This window comes from Lactuca virosa, chromosome 8, assembly GCF_052849685.1.
Source record: "Lactuca virosa cultivar CGN04683 chromosome 8, Lactuca_virosa_CGN04683_v6, whole genome shotgun sequence".
NCBI lineage: Eukaryota > Viridiplantae > Streptophyta > Magnoliopsida > Asterales > Asteraceae > Lactuca > Lactuca virosa.
In genome coordinates this window covers 120,417,402-120,434,001 of record NC_136433.1, presented here as the reverse complement: position 1 = coordinate 120,434,001, position 16,600 = coordinate 120,417,402, and the positions used below count along the sequence as shown (strand labels likewise).

Genomic DNA, 16,600 nt, shown 5'->3' with positions numbered 1-16,600 from the left:
GATCAAAGAGTTGGGAGACATACCACATTATCAAATTTTTTAAACGTTTCATATATTACTTTTTTTACAATTTACTAATTTTGCAATAAAATAAATTTTAACATGAAACCGTGTTTTATCAATATTCATATATCTAATGATATAACACTAGTTAAATATTTATTTATGTAATAATGTCTCACGGTGTATGCAACAGTATTCATTTTATTCAATTTATGTTACAACTTACAATATATCATTTGCTTATCAATTTACGTAAGGTTAAATAGGTAATGCATGATGTACTTTTTTGGTACTAAAATAAAACGTCGTGTATACTCGGTATAAAAACAATTTTGTTACATAATTCAAAAAAATATAAAACATATTACCTGTATACACATTGTTAATTAATTTTATAAATACTTAATTACTTTTTTTTAAAATAGTGTCTGAAACAATGATAGAACACATTGACTTTTTTAAGTATTTCATTTTGTAGGAATAATATTCCAGTAATATACGAAAACAAACAAGAAAATAAAAAAACTGAGGCATGTGTTTAACACATTGTCCTTAAAACAAATTCGTTCGATACCGGGTGTTTGTTTCTCATGATACAACAGTTTGAAGTGGTTCTTCTAGACCACTCAAACCCTCAATAGGCTTGGATTACATCCTTAATATAACTAGAAAAAGAAGAAGATGAAGTGGGGAAGAAGAGAGTTTTCTTGCATTCTTTTTTGTCTTCAAATGGTTATAGAGTAATGGTATTTATACTACACATTCTATAACCTCTCATTTAAACACATTTATTAATCATAAAGATTAATGTGTGTTAATATGTAATTAAATTGTAATATTAATTACAATTTCAGTTACGAAAGAAAGAAATATTTGCAAAAAAGGTTTATGAACTTTTCTTTTCTTTCTTCTATCCATTAAACTCTTTTATTTACTTCTTCCAACACATTATTTTAAATATTAATTTCTCATTCATATTAAATCTATTTTGAAAGTATTAAAAAAATAAGGAAAACCATTTTTATAAATCGGTTATCACCAATTTTCCAACACGTTTTTCCAATATACATACATTTATAAAATAAAATGATGATTATTCCGAATTGGTCCCTTATGTACACCTTATTAAGCACAATTTACAACATATATATATCATGTATGCTTTATTCGTAGCACCATGGGCGCGCGAACGTAACAAACTAACTGTTTATTTGCTGACGTTGCACTCCGTAATCTTTTTACCCTGCCTATCGTTCTCTGCAACTCACCGCCATTCCATCTCTCCCTCTCTCTCTCTCTCAACACTCTCTCACTAAATGACAGTTTTACAGAGAACAGGCACTTCGAAGATAGATCGAGAACCCTAATTTTCTTTAATGGTTTCTTCGATTGGTTTCATATTCATAGGTTTATGCTTTTGATGGATATACTGGTCGTACGTTTTTGTTTATCTCTTAGAACAGTGAATATTTTGTATCAAATGATCTAAATCGTGTGCGAATTGTGGATTTTTATGAGAATATTTGATTGCAAAGTGGTTAACTGATGCTTTTCTCGTTTTTAACATAAATCGCGCAGTTGATTTATCGTGCAGTTAAGTATAAATCACATTTTGATTCTTATAAGTGAAATACGCTCTTTATAATCATGTTCTTTGATGTTTTCAGGCGGTTTTGAAGAAGTATTTGGCTAATTTGTCTACCGAGATAACTTTCAACAATGACTTGTCGCTTTAGATGCTTGTACTTCAATGTGTTTGCGTTGTTGGTGTTTCTGGTGCCACAGGGTTCAACGCATACTGATAATTCCGATGGTATCTTCTCGATTCTCAGAGACTTCTTCTGATTTGTATGTTCTCTTAGTGAATTATCAACTGAATTTCTGTTACGAACCCTAGTTTCATTTTCTTCCAAGTTACAGTACAGTCTATGAACTTCTTCTCTTGATGATGAATTACAGAGATTTGATTTCTTATTGTGAACCACTGCAACTTTTCATGTTTATAGGATTTAGGGTTTATCGTTCTTTGGAGAGAATGACAGCAGTCAAAATTTGATTTCAGCCTTTGATTAAAGTTCGTACTACAGTGAAAACGTTTGATTTTGGCTTTTTTCTACAGTTTGTGTTATATTGAATGATGTTGGTGTATCTATGTAATGCATACCCCACAGCAGCAATTGCAAGAACTACTTGATAGCCTAGGAATTAATCCTAATCAAAGCACAGTATCTAATACTCTTTGTGCAATCTCTACAGTTAGAGCTCTACAAGATCTGTATAGGTCTTTTAATACGCCACCTCAGCTCAAAGGATGGAAATCAAATGGTGGTGATCCATGTCAAGAATCATGGACTGGAATTTCCTGTGCTGGTTCTTCAATCATCCAAATGTAAACTTTAAGTATTTCCTCCATTCAGTTTAATCCCACAATTTCAAAGAGTCACTTTTATGGCATTGCAAACAGAGTATACTTTCTTGATAATTTACAATGAACTTACCTTCCTTCACTTTACTTACAGTAAACTTGACAACCTAAACATCACTGGAAACCTTGGTTATCAGCTCAATAATTTCCATCACTTGAAGCAACTGTAAGTGCTTTTGATCATGCAATTGTAAATCATGATGCATTTTATTGTGCAAATATATCCAACCTTCTAAAGTGAGGTGCTTTCTATACTAGGGATGTGAGCAACAACAACATTTATGGTGAAATTCCATACGGTCTACCTTTGAATCTAACTCATTTGTAAGATTCACTGAACTCTGTTACAAATATTTTGTATATAAAATTACTCATTCCATGAACCTAAAATTCAATGAATGCAGAAATTTGGCTTGCAACAACTTAAGTCAATACATACCTTACTCAATCTCTTCCATGAAAAATCTTCGACACATGTAAGTTATCCCCCCTCCCCTTAATTTTTCCATCACTTAACAATCACATGATCATAATCTTTCTCCCTTGCAGGAATTTGAGCCACAATTTTTTGTCAGGGCCTGTTGGGAATGTATTTACAGGCTTATCATGTCTCAAAGAAATGTATGCATGATATGAAGTTTTCTCACTATGAATCAGAACACTTGCATACATGTTTGACTCTTATTGACTTCTTTCACAGGGACCTCTCATACAACCAATTTATCGGAGACCTACCAAGTTCATTTGGAACACTGAGAGGCCTATCAAGACTGTGAGTTTACCTTCCAATTGACTAATATTTACACTTATGCCATCTTTATTAGTTCTATTGATTGTTGGAATAGAATGAATCTTGCAGGTTCTTGCAGCATAATGAATTCACAGGGTCAGTCATCTTTCTAGCAGACCTTCAACTAACGGATCTGTAAGTCCTTTTTTGACATCTTTCTATAGTTCTTTTTCTTTTCATGATGCTGAATATAAAAATACACACAATTTCAGGAACATACAAGATAACCATTTCAGTGGAATCATTCCAAAACAATTCCAAACTATACACAATCTATGGTTTGGAGGTAATATGTTTGATAAAGGGGACAACAGTCCACCATGGGATTTCCCCATGGAAAATCCAAATGAGCAGCAAAACAATACTTCTCCACCATCTACAGAGTCATCAAGTGCAGTCAAGAGTTATCCTTTGACTGAGCCTGTCAACCACAAGAAGAAAAAATCAGGCCACATGGTCATTTTTTATGGTGTAGGTGCTCTTATGGCAGCATGTTTAGTAATCTTCATTGTGATTCGCTTGCGTAATCATTCTAGAAAGCTTAGAAGACCAGCCAGCAGTGAAGGGTCACAACCCTCTCTTCCAGTCAGTATGCCCAGAGGCAAGTCAAATTTAATCTTTGTTCAAATCATAAATGTGTTTCTGTTATCTTCTTTTTTATTTTTTAATCAAAAAATTTGTGTTACAGATTGTTCATCTACAGCTCTTGATGAGAGCCCAGAAGTGTCAGTTATCAGCTCACCCACCACTGGCCCAAGGCATGCAGCTCCTGTTCGTACAAAAGTTGTGAGAGTGAATAGAAGAAGAAGTTTTGCTAAAAAGAGTAGAATGCCAATTGGTGCAACTTTATACACAGTGGCAGAATTGCAATTAGCAACAAATAGCTTTGATCGAAGTAATTTCCTAGGAGAAGGCTCTCTCGGATCTGTGTACAAAGCAGAGTTTCCTGATGGACAAGTAATCAACTACATTCTGAATCAATTTACAAAGTTTTGTAACAGAGTATTGATCATAATTGTAGACATGATGATTGTTTTTTGTGTTTTAGGTGTTTGCAGTGAAGTGTATAAACACGGTGGCATTATCTCTTCACGAAGAACAGCAGTTTTTGGAGGTGATTTGGAATGCATCGCGTGTAAGACATCCAAACATCATACAGCTTCATGGATACTGTGTAGAACAAGGGCAGCATATGCTTGTGTATGAATATGTAAGAAATCTGTCTCTTGATTATGCTTTGCATTCGGAAGCATACATGCCTTTATCTTGGGGGCTTCGTCTTCGAATCGCTCTTGGAATCGCTCGAGCTTTGAAGTAAGCATATCACAATTTTCAATTTTCCTTTTTTCTCTAGGGTTTGATTCCGTAATTTTGAATGTCAATTTCGTTGCTGTTTAATTCAGCTACTTGCATACGACATGTGCGCCTCCTTTAGCTCACAGAAATTTGAAGGCTGCTAATGTTTTACTTGATGAAGATCTAACGCCTCGGATCTCCGACTGCTATCTCGCTGTTTTGAAGCCCCTAACAATCAGCAGTGCTAGAGCTCAGGTACGCTCGCACAACAATTTATTTATTTATTTATATTTTCTGATTGTGTTGCTTAATGATGATGATTTAATTAGGCTTCAGAGACTGATACTGGTGGCATTTCTTATGAACACACAAAACCTGGAACTGGTAACCAAAAGGACGACGTTTATGCGTTTGGAGTGCTGCTTTTGGAGATTTTGACTGGAAGGAAGCCGTTCGATGGGTACGTTACATTCATCTTCGTCTTTTTCCGTTGAGATCTGTTGTGATTTTTTTTTGAAAAAACAGAGATCCACTGAGAGACGAGAGTTCGCTAGTGCAATGGGCTTCTTCCCGGCTTCATGACAGTGAATCGTTGGATGAAATGGTTGAAGCAGGCATCAGGAAGACAATTCCCCCAAAGGTTCTGTCGCGATTTGCTGATATTGTGTCGCTTTGTACTCAGGTATTGGCTTATGCATGTATCATGTATGATTATGAAGATGAAGTGAAAGGAATTGATTTGTTTGTAAAAGACAGTTGATGATTGTTGTTAACAGGCGGAGAGGGGATTCAGACGTTCGATGACGGAAATCATGGAGTCACTGGGGCAAATGCTGGAAGAGTACCGGAGAATGAGAACGGGGGTGGATACTGATTTTGATCCGTATGAGAGGTCTTTCCGATCAACAAACTCACGCTTCATTGGATCACCAACAGTGAGCTATATGTCTATCTGAATCTGATCGATGATGAATCATTTGATCACTTCCTTTTACATGTGTTACTGTTACCATGGTTATGTTCCAACAAGTCATCATATATGATTGTCAAAACTCAAAACTCAAAAAGATTTTGCTCTAATAGGGAAATACTATATTTTTTTGAATGTATCAAGTCAACTTCAATAATTTGTAAAGGGAAAACATAAACGTAAAAAAAAACAATCAATCTCTCAAGAAATATTTTTTCCTTAATCTTTTTATGTTTATAACATTTTTTTTACATGATGCAAAAACTCGTATTTGTGTATTCTTACAAAAATAAGGATTAATTTGTTGCAAAAACTCATAGAAAATAGAATAATGATTGTCAAAACTCAAAAAGTTTGATAGCATTATTGTAGATAAACATGTGTAATAAGTTCATTTTTAATTGCAAAGTATAGATTTAACTATTACAAAAAGCATGTCATATGCCATTTGATGTCAAATAAATCAATGTAAAAATGATTAGCAACCTACAAAATTATATCGGATGGCAAATAATATCAACCAAAACATTTTACTAAAATTATGTCAAACCAAACATAAATGCAAAGTTGGTTCCCTTTTTTAATCATATGGAACGTCAATGTGGATTTTGTTGGAAATGTTTTTGTTACTAGGTTAGTTAGGGCTGACAATTCTCGACACGACACGAAATAAATGGGTTTGGGTTGAGTTTTTCAACCCGCCAACCCATTTATTAAACGGGTCATATATGAGTTTCTCAAAAAATAAACGGGTTGACCCGTCAACCCGTTTGTATTTTTAATAAAAATATATATATTTTATTTTTAAATGTATTTATGTATCAAGTATTAATATTTAATATATATAATATATACCATTGATTCATAGACCACTTGAATTATCTATGACTGTATTAATGTTTAGTTTGAATATGTTTGTATTAATGTTTAGTTTGAACATGTTTCTATGAATGTTTTTAATTTTCGTTTTGATGTTTAAGACTTAAGTGTCTAAAATTCGGATATGTTTGCATCAACCATCAAGAATTTGTTCATGTTTAAATGTCAATTTTATTTATAAAATCTGACCCACGAACCCACCAACCTATGAACCCGTATAAATAAATGGGTTGGCGGGTCATATATGGGTTTATGTTCCAAACCCGCTAACCCGTGACCCGCCAACCCGTGACCTGTATATTTAAATGGGTTGTGTTTGGGTTAGCATATTTTGACCCGCCAACCCGCGACACGCCAACCCGAACACGACACGATTGTCAGGCCTAAGGTTAGTTGGTTAAGATTTAAGACAGTTAGTAGTTTTTAAGTATTTAAAAGAGGAATGTTAAAGATGATGATAGTGTATGGGATAAAGAGAATATGTATTATAATCAAATGTATCCCACGTTAATATAGAAAATAAACTTAAAGAGATAAGATGTTTTATAACTAGGAAAATGAGAAAATAGAAATGATACTTTTCATTTTGATGTGGTGCTTGGAAAGGTTAGTACAAATGGACAAATGGTCGAGTCCACATCATAATTTATAGTAGGTCTCGGATTTTATTAATTTTCTAACAAATAAATTTTTAAGTAAAGAAAATATAACATTTTATATTAAGGCTAGAAACGAGCTTGAGTTTAATAAAATTTTATAACTTTCAAACTTGATAGATCTTTCACAGGCCAAGCTCGGGTTTCATATAAAAGGCTCGAAACGAGCCACACTCGAACTTAATTGGGCTTAAGTTAGACTCAGCTCGTTTACACTCCTACCCAAGGGTTACGAAAGAGGTATAAATCCATATAACACCCAATCTAAGAGGGCAATCAACTATAAAACAAAGCACAATAAGAACTCATAAGGATCACATACTTGTTTCAATGACGACACTATAACGATTAGATTTTATTAAATCAACTTTTGGCTTAAGGTTTATTGATATGTCATGTAAGTGAAATTGTTCATATCATATATGATTGGCTAATTTTTCGACCTTTATGAGGCATTCATTTAGCTTCATTAAAAACCATATTCATGATTCACCTCTCTCTCTCTCTCTCTCTCTCTCTCTCTCTCTCTCTCTCTCTCTCTCTCTCTCTCTCTCTCTCTCCATATGTTGGAGGCAATATTTAATGATTTTCATCTGTAGAAACCGCTAAGAACATGGTTTCTAATTTTTTTTAAGAGGTTTTGTCTATTATGATCAATGGTTCTAAGCAGTTTAGAAACACTTGGATCTAGGAATTATTTGATAAACATTTGTAACACTTTAATCAAACTTAAAATGCAAAAGTAATTTCATATTAAGAATGAATTTTACCATGCAACCATGTCAACAAATAGGAGCTCAAACCGATCACAATCATCTTTTTTCAAAATGTGGAAGGCTAAAAAATCTTTTTGGTTGATCTGGTTGGATGGACTCACTCCTAATATCATATGTGTGTTGCTGGTACTTGAGAGATAGATTAGATTGTCAAAATGTTAATTAACATGATATAGGAATTATTTATTGGGCTTGAAATGGTAAAGGTTGTATAAAATGAACAACATTGGATCTAAAAATGGTTGTCTCAAATAAACAACATTGGATAAATCATAAATTAAATAAATAAATAAAATAAAAATTTATGGTGTGAATCTTGAAAGTCCATTTTTAGAATAAAAACTTAGTTCAATATGAACTGAGCCAATGCATGACAAGGAAAATTAAAAAATAAAAAATAAAAAAATAGATGCAAAAAATTATAAAAAAAAATGTTTATGGTGTAAAAATAGTTTTAGGTGTGACTTGTTAGAGATTTTACAAAAATCTATGATATAAAAATGTTGATCTAACAAAAATACCTAATACAAAGTCATTTTGCAAAATAAAATAAAAAATTGTTGTTTGACTTATAAAATTACTCATATTTTATAAAAATCTTAAATTTTTGTTAAGAAAATATATGTACATCTTTTGATGTTTTTTAATCAGAATATTCAAATATATTTTTCATAGAAAGTTTTATATTGTTAGAATACAGTCATTGATAGATTTTACAAAAATATAATATAAAAGTGATAAATCTTTTTTTATACTTGTATATTAAAAGGAAAATTGTTTAAAATGGTAAAGATTATCACAATTTTATAAAACTGTTATTGAAAATATATACACATATTACCCAAATTATAGTTTTTGTACACATATGACAATTAAACTTTATATTTTGTTCAAAGAATGTCATTGCATTATCAGTAAGAGTAAGTCACCTGTCATGTGGCATGTCACATGGTTGCTAACGTGTATTTTACTCTTTAATATGTAGACATTATACCATCAAATTTTTTTGTATATATTTATCATTTATTTTTTTACACACGTTTTACCAATAATCCTTTTACAATTTTCTCACAAAAAAAATATCATTTCAAAAAATACACGTTATAGCATAGATATAACGTATTTTTACATGTATGCTCAAAGTATTTCAATTTATGAATACATGTTTTTACATACATATAAATTACTTTTTTACAATATGTGTGTTTTTGTGTAATCATGGTTGTAGAACTCGCTACTCGGTACCTGTTCGGCCGACTACCGAGTAGCAAGTACTTGGAAATAATCGGGAGTACTCGTGAAGTACTTGGATTCGGTAATTCATGTAGAAATGTTTTTAGGGAAATTATATATGTCAAAATCATAAGTTAAAACCATAAGTTGATTGAAACATATAACAAAATTAGATACATGTGAATACACAATAAATGAAAAACACACAATGGTCTTACTTCGTGAACAATTACTGTCAAAATCAAATGTGTGTCTTACTTCGTGAACAATTACTGAAAAACTTTACAGCACTGTTCGCATCAGTAAGGGACCGATCGAAGAGTACTCGGATTCTGTAACTCACATCGATAAGGGGCCGAGTAGGGAATACTCGGACGAGTAATCGGCCAACTCGACAAGTTTTACAACACTGGTACAAATAGACATATCATTATATCAATACATATTTTTATATTTAAAAAAATCATAATATGGTATAATTTTACATCTGGAAATTAGTCGTGTTTATATATTATTATATTTAAATATTTAAATACATAAATACTTAATTATCAAAACTATGATGGCTTTATACTATATGTTTAACTTCGATTAAAATAATATATAATTGAGCGTTTATGTATTTTTACATTTAAAAATAATAACTTCAATTAAAATAATGGATAATTGAGTATCTATGTTTTTATATGATTTTGATATTTTGTTGTTACCCTTTTAAATTATTTTCCCATATAAAATATTTTATAAGTATGTTATAATATAAACCATTAGCTTGGTTGCTCACCAGGCATGGCTCAGACATCCCATAGGTTGTTAAAATCTTACTTTTTATCTTACGATTTTATGATTTTAAGATCCTACAAGTGAAAAACGATTACGATCTCACCTCTTTAGTTTTATTGTATAGCTAAGTATCAAAAATTCGTTTACTCAACTTCAAATCGAGCGTTACAAGTTGTAAGAAGTCTTCTAGAGCATCATAACTTTTTCAATTCCTCACGAGTTAGGCAGTGCACACCTATTATAATCCCTTTTGTGATCTTATGTCTTACTTGTACATGATCAAAATGATCTTATTTCTAATAGATGTTTGATTCTTAATGTTTACGGATGTAGCAACAAAAATTATGGATAAGGCTTAAAAAGTTAAAATTGATTACATTATCTTGAGAACAAATGTGATTATGAGTTCATTTTTTAGGATCTTACGATCACGATCTTGCAAAACATAAAACGTTTTTAAATAAAATCTCGGTTTTGACAACCTTGCAATAAAGGATACTTTAAACATTGTGAGTTTCAATCAAGAGATGACCAAAAGATGTGTGCCCTTTTTGTAATTATACACATTTCAAAAGTTTCTAATCATTTTTGTCAAAAATTCATATAATAAAAGTTACAACCGTCCAACTAATAACTATTTGTTTAGGGATGTCAACGGGGGCAAACGGGACGGGGATTGCATCCCCCGCCCCCGCCCCCAAAATTCTCTCATTCCCCCGCCCCCGCCCCCGCCCCGCCCCTGAAATCTCCATCCTTTCCACCCCCGCCCCCCGAATTCACCTTCTTACCCCCGCCCCCGCCCCCGTTCCCCCGCCCCCGATTGATTTTGGGCTACCTTATGTGGGTTAAAAAGAAGTTCTTGTTTAGGCTAAAAGAACTATTTTTTAGGTAACAAATAGTTATTTATAGCATAATTTTACATGTTACAAACATCTTAAAAACATGTTTTGGTTGAATTTTAATACGTAAAAATCATTCTATTGTTTATTATATTTATATAATTAATATATGTAATTATATATAATTTATTAACGGGGCCCCCATGGGGGTTTCGGGACGGGACTGCCAACCCCCGCCCTCGCTCCCGTCCCCGCTCAAACGGGACGGGCCCCCACAGAATCGGGGTCCCACGAGACTTTTTGACATTCCTATATTTGTTATCATCTAGTTTTTTTTTGTCTCCGAGTTTATAATAAAGCTTAAAAAGAAAAAAAAAAAAAAAAAAAAAGAACTCCGCCTGAGCGATCAGCCCTCTATTCCATCACCGGCTGATCCTCTCTTTCTACCCCTATTCCATCTCTCCTCAAAATCTTGACTTAGGGGGTGTTTTGATAGGGAAAAAATGGGTTGTTTATTGCTTATTGCTTAATCCCACCGCAATAAGCAAATTTAAGTGTTTTGATAGGAGTCTTTAAAAATCAGCTTATTGCGGTAGAAATAAGCAAAATAAACTGATTTTAATAAGCAATGGAGGAATGCTTATTGCTTATTGCTTATTGGTTATTTTACTCATATAAGTTGTTTTGTTTGCCAAACACTTAAAATGCTTAATGCTTATTGTTTATTCCCACCGCAATAAGCTAATCCAAACACATTTTAAAAAAATGCTTATTTTCGCCGCAATAAGCAAATAAGCAATAAGCAATAAGCTAATAAGCTAAAAACTATTTATCCAAAACCCTCTTAGTCCAACCACACTCTTCAAATCTAATCTCTTCTTCTTCTTCGTCACATATCGAATAAGGAAAGAGGACTTCGCACGCCATACCGATCCTCTTCATCGTCGCCTTTCTTGTGCTTCTCCTGCAGTTACCTGTGTGAGTCTTTTTCTTCTTGTTCGAGTAACCTAATTTGTTTTGAGTTGTTTCAGACTGTTCTATGGATTCGATCGTGTTTAGAGTAAATGATGATTACTTCAATTTCATATTAGTTTTCAATGTGCTCATTTTAGGGTTTATTGCCTACCAGTTGCATCGTTTGTTTTTGAAAGGCAAGTACTTGTATCGATGCTAAAATATTTCCTTCAAATTAAGTATGCGAAAATGAAATTTGATACGTGTAGACGACATCTAATCAAGGATTTAAAGCAGTTTAGCTAATTGATCTAACGATGCACAAGTAGGAATTCAGATAACCTACATGTGTCCATGGTTGCACTAGCGATTAAATTTGATTAATTCAACTTTTGGCTTAGGGTTTACAATTACACAACAGATGATATCTATTTTGCCTTTAGATCCTGCATGCCTGCAACAACATCATACTTCACATCTTAGAGCATATTGCCCATGATCATTGGTTGGTTGATCCTGAGGCAGGATAAATGTTACTTGTTCCTTTTTTTCTCCATTCCAAATTCACTTTCTATAAAGCTGAGAAATGATTGAATCTATTGATGTGGTAAACTTGCCTCCTAGGATATCTCTATGCTCCCCAATACTACCTCATTGTTAGTTCTAGTTTGGTTCTAGCTAAGGTCAAGGTATAAACTTGCAAAGAGAAAAGAGGAAGGCAAACCAATTTCCTTTTTTTCTATTTCTTTTTCTTAACTTAAAATCTTCTTCTTTTCTATTCTTCTGTGTGAAAACTCACAGAGTGGGAGAAACATCTTGCAAAGAACAAAAGGGATCTATTGAGAAACATCTCACAGAGTGGGAGAATGTCTGATCAAATAGCAAAAGGTCAGGAATTTGAGAAGAAAGCTGACAAGAAGCTCAATGGCTGGGGCTTCTTTGGGTCCAAGTTTGAAGATGCTGGTGATTTATACGAAAAAGCTGCCAATTCTTACAAGCTTGCCAAATCATGTTAGTATTAAATATTAATCCTGAAACATTCATATCATTCTTTCTTACAAAAAAACTTTCATTTATGTATTTTAATCTTTTAAACCGTAATTTTCTTAAAGATGGCTTATTGATAATATTTTCAGGGGACCAAGCTGGATCTGTATATGTCAAGCTGGCTGAGTGTCATCTGAAAGTAAGTTCTTAATAGTTAATTCTATCATCAGTTTTTGAACCCCATAATAATCTTGATTTTGTGTTTTCTTTTTTCTAGATGGATAGCAAACATGAAGCTGCTAGTGCTTATGCTGATGCAGCTCACTCATACAAGAAAACAAGCACCAAGGGTATAAACTAAAAAGATAATGATTTTTAATCCATTATTTTTCCTGGATATATAAAAAATGTTTTCTTTTTTTTCTTGTTATCTTAAATGTCTGCAGAGTGCATAGCTAACCTAGAGCAAGCATTAAACATTTTCATGGAAATTGGAAGACTCAGCATGGCTGCCAGATATTGCAAGGTACATACATCATAGGATTATCATTTATTTCCCAGTTTTTTATTTATTAATTTTAATTTAGTTTTTTATACAATTTGGTTTCACTCTGTAGGAAATTGCCGAGTTATATGAACAGGAGCAAAATTTGGAGAAAGCTATTGCTTACTATGATAAAGCATCTGATCTTTTCCAAGGTGAAGAAGTAACAACTTCTGCAAACCAATGCAAGCAGAAAATCGCACAATTTTCTGCTCAATTGGAACAGTAAGTTTCATATATATATGAATTAGGGATTAAAATCATGAGTAATAATACCCTGAAAATGTGTTGTTTCAGATATCAGAAAGCTATAGAGATATATGAAGAGATAGCAAAACAGTCTCTGAATAATAACTTGCTAAAATATGGAGTGAGAGGGCATTTATTAAATGCTGGGATTTGCCAACTCTGTAAAGATGATGTTGTTGCAATCACAAATGCTTTGGATCGTTATCAGGAACTTGATCCCACATTTTCAGGAACACGTGAATGCAAATTGCTTGCAGTATGTTTTATTAAATCCCCCCCTTTTTTTTAATGTTTTTTTATATTAAATCCCAATCCCATCAGTTTATATTTATATATATTTTTTCTTAATGACAGGATTTAGCTGCAGCTGTGGATGAAGAAGATGTTGAAAAGTTCACTGATGCTGTGAAGGAATTTGACAGCATGACTAAGCTGGTAATACAAAAATGTTCCTAACTTTTGTCATACTGACAAATGCATGTCAAACACAGTACAAATTTGTTGTAGTGTTGTAACAAAAGGGGTCTCTAATGTTGTTGGTTGGTATTTTTTTATATAGGATGAGTGGAAGACAACACTTTTGTTGAGAGTGAAATTGTTGTTGAAGGCAAAAGAGGAGGAGGATGATGATGATCTTACTTGAGAGTTCAGAATTTGATTTGTTCTTTTTGTGGTGATGTTTTTCACTTTTTCTTTCTCATGGTGGTTTTTAATTGTGCGTGTTATTATTCTCTATAAAGTGTATGTAATTGTAACTCCATTTGAGGGACTATATCTGCATTGTGGTATGCTTTTCTAACAATCATCTACAACCGAACGTTTAGATATATTTTTGTGATTTCATGAGTGTGTTCTGAGAAGTTGTAGATTTTCTATAATAACATGAACCATTGCTGCCCTTGATTGTAGTTAGAGAGATGGATGAAACAGTCTGAATAGATCTCGAAACGGGTTCTAAAATGGATTGGACTGATTAATAATCCATGATCAAGGACTGGTTTAGGATAGACATGGATTAGACCTAAACCCATTAAAATTTGTAACCCATTTAAAACTGTACTGAAGTCAAATTCTAAACAAGTTAAAAAATTAAAATACGTTTTTCACTCAAGTCAGAGCTACATCTTAAACTGGACAGGTTCTAAACTAGTTTTTCATTAATTTATAATAGAATCTTTTAACATGATACATATTTAGACGATAACTTATTTATAGATGCAAAAACTGGTTTCATATAATGCTAAATGGTATGAGTTTGTTAAGAACGCACCCAAGAAATGGGATTAAAAACCAATCCGTCATGCTTATACGTTGTTTCATTGAGTCGGCTCGATGCTCCGTGTTTCTCATGTGTACAGATAGCGTAATTGTTTAATGAGGTTGCGTATCAATCTATTATGTGTCACGTAATCCTCTAGTATGCGCCGCGTACTAGACATAAAATCATATTCAATCTTTACACCGTATTCTCTTCATGAGTATGTTCTCTCACACACATTGAAATAAGATTTGCATTTAATCCCTCTTACTTGTCCTATAGACAAACTATACCATTCATAATAGACAAAATGGCCATAATGGTCCCTGTGGTTAGGTGGAAATTGCCACTTTGGGCCAAAAAGGTTTGGACTAACACTCATGGTCCAAAGGTTTTCATTTTCTTGACACTTTGGTCCAATTTATTTTAAACTTTTTTGTAATGACGATTTTGCATTTTATTTTTGTTTTTTCAGTTTTTATTTATTTAAATACTTTTATAATTAAAAGAAAATTCCTCTCTCTCTCTCTCTCTCACATAAGCTCTGATTCATATCTTCTCATAAAACCCTAGATCTACAGTTGTCACTACAACCGTTGCTTTCCACCAACTATCAGTTTCCTGACCCCGTAGCACCATCAAAACTACCGCCGGACCTCCACCTCCACAACCACCACTACTACACTACTATCAGGTTTCTCAGCATCTCGATTTTTGTCCCTCTTTAGAGAATATTTAATCTGAAACCGCCACCATCTCTTTCACGACCAAAATTCAGATCCACAACTACCGTCTTTCTCTCATATTTAGAGACTCCTTACCATCACTCGACTAAGATAAAGTTCGAGGTCACCGAAGCACAACAAAACTCTAGGGTCGTCGCCATCTTCAGATCTGTAAAGACGAAGCTCCGGTTTGCAGCGGCTCAACCATCGTCATCGTCGAGTTGTAGATCGGAGCGATGGTGGTTTCAAGTTGCTAGGGTTTGTAGCGGCGCTGGATCTGGAATGTTGACGAATCTATGGATTTGTTGAGAGAAAAACTTTTGAGACACACTTGAACAAACGTTAGAACAAGTTGTATATTACGGAATAAGTTAATCTCAAATGATCATAAAGCTCAACAATAATTAGAAGTTAGAGTTGTTAGATTGTTAGGTGCGGAAATGTAATTGCTGAAAAGTAAGGAAATGTAAATGACAGCAAGTTGTATATCAAGTAAACACTAAGTTGATCCGTGACAAGGTTTGCAATCAAACACAAGTCAGTAAGAGTGATCAGCTAAAGTGAAGAAGTCTCAAGGACTTGATCTGAAGGAGAGTTCGAGAGTTTAGATCTTAATAAGTGAATATAAGTTCAGATAGATCTTTTAGAGAGAATATAAGATATGAAAGATAAGAGATGAGTAAAAGAGAGATGTAAGATCTGTATTCAATCAGAACATGAGAGCTCTATATATAGAGTCTCGAGGATTACAAGAAAATAAACAAAGTCTAAATCCTTCTTAAGTGGCCATGCAAGGCATACTGGATAAAACAATGTAAAGTGAAAAGATAACAGATAAAACTAAGTCTATGTTTGATGAAGACAACTGCGGATGCGGTCGGTGATTGCGGTTGAGAAGCTGAATGCGGATCAGGAGATGGCTTCGGATTGACTAAATTGAAGAGGGTCACTTTCTTGCTTCAACAATTTCCCCCTAAGTGACCTCTTCAACTTTTCTTTCATCTATTGAGCTTTAGGAATCTGATGAGAAGCCACCAGAACTTCCTGAATTCTCCAAGCCAAACAATTCTCCAAGAGATTTCAAACTTCACTTCATCAGTAGTGTGTTTTGATTTCTGGACTGCGGTTTGAGTGATCTCCAGCTGCTTCCGGGTCAAGCGATGCATGGCAGTCATTGGAATGAAAATTTTTGTTTCATTATCTTTACGCTTGAAAATGACTCCAAGATCTGGG

At 33.4% G+C, this 16,600-nt stretch overlaps 2 protein-coding genes across 2 annotated transcripts; both read left to right on the top strand.

The window, feature by feature from the left end:
• The first annotated feature begins 1,287 nt into the window (after positions 1-1,287).
• Positions 1,288-5,659, top strand: SRF2 (STRUBBELIG-receptor family 2). Its single transcript, XM_079063501.1, has 15 exons — positions 1,288-1,816; positions 2,260-2,392; positions 2,523-2,594; positions 2,687-2,752; positions 2,833-2,904; positions 2,978-3,049; positions 3,129-3,200; positions 3,288-3,353; positions 3,431-3,820; positions 3,902-4,175; positions 4,267-4,532; positions 4,622-4,769; positions 4,844-4,974; positions 5,040-5,196; positions 5,291-5,659. The coding sequence occupies exons 1-15, from the start codon at positions 1,723-1,725 to the stop codon at positions 5,468-5,470; spliced, it is 2,193 nt and encodes a 730-aa protein (XP_078919627.1). The 5' UTR covers positions 1,288-1,722; the 3' UTR covers positions 5,471-5,659.
• Positions 5,660-11,496: 5,837 nt separating this feature from the next.
• LOC145133163 (alpha-soluble NSF attachment protein 2-like) lies at positions 11,497-14,227 on the top strand. Its single transcript, XM_079068098.1, has 9 exons — positions 11,497-11,628; positions 12,406-12,615; positions 12,741-12,790; positions 12,869-12,941; positions 13,038-13,117; positions 13,209-13,360; positions 13,433-13,640; positions 13,739-13,819; positions 13,944-14,227. Exons 2-9 carry the CDS (start codon positions 12,471-12,473, stop codon positions 14,025-14,027), a joined length of 873 nt encoding a protein of 290 aa, XP_078924224.1. The 5' UTR covers positions 11,497-11,628; positions 12,406-12,470; the 3' UTR covers positions 14,028-14,227.
• The last annotated feature ends 2,373 nt before the right edge of the window (positions 14,228-16,600 follow it).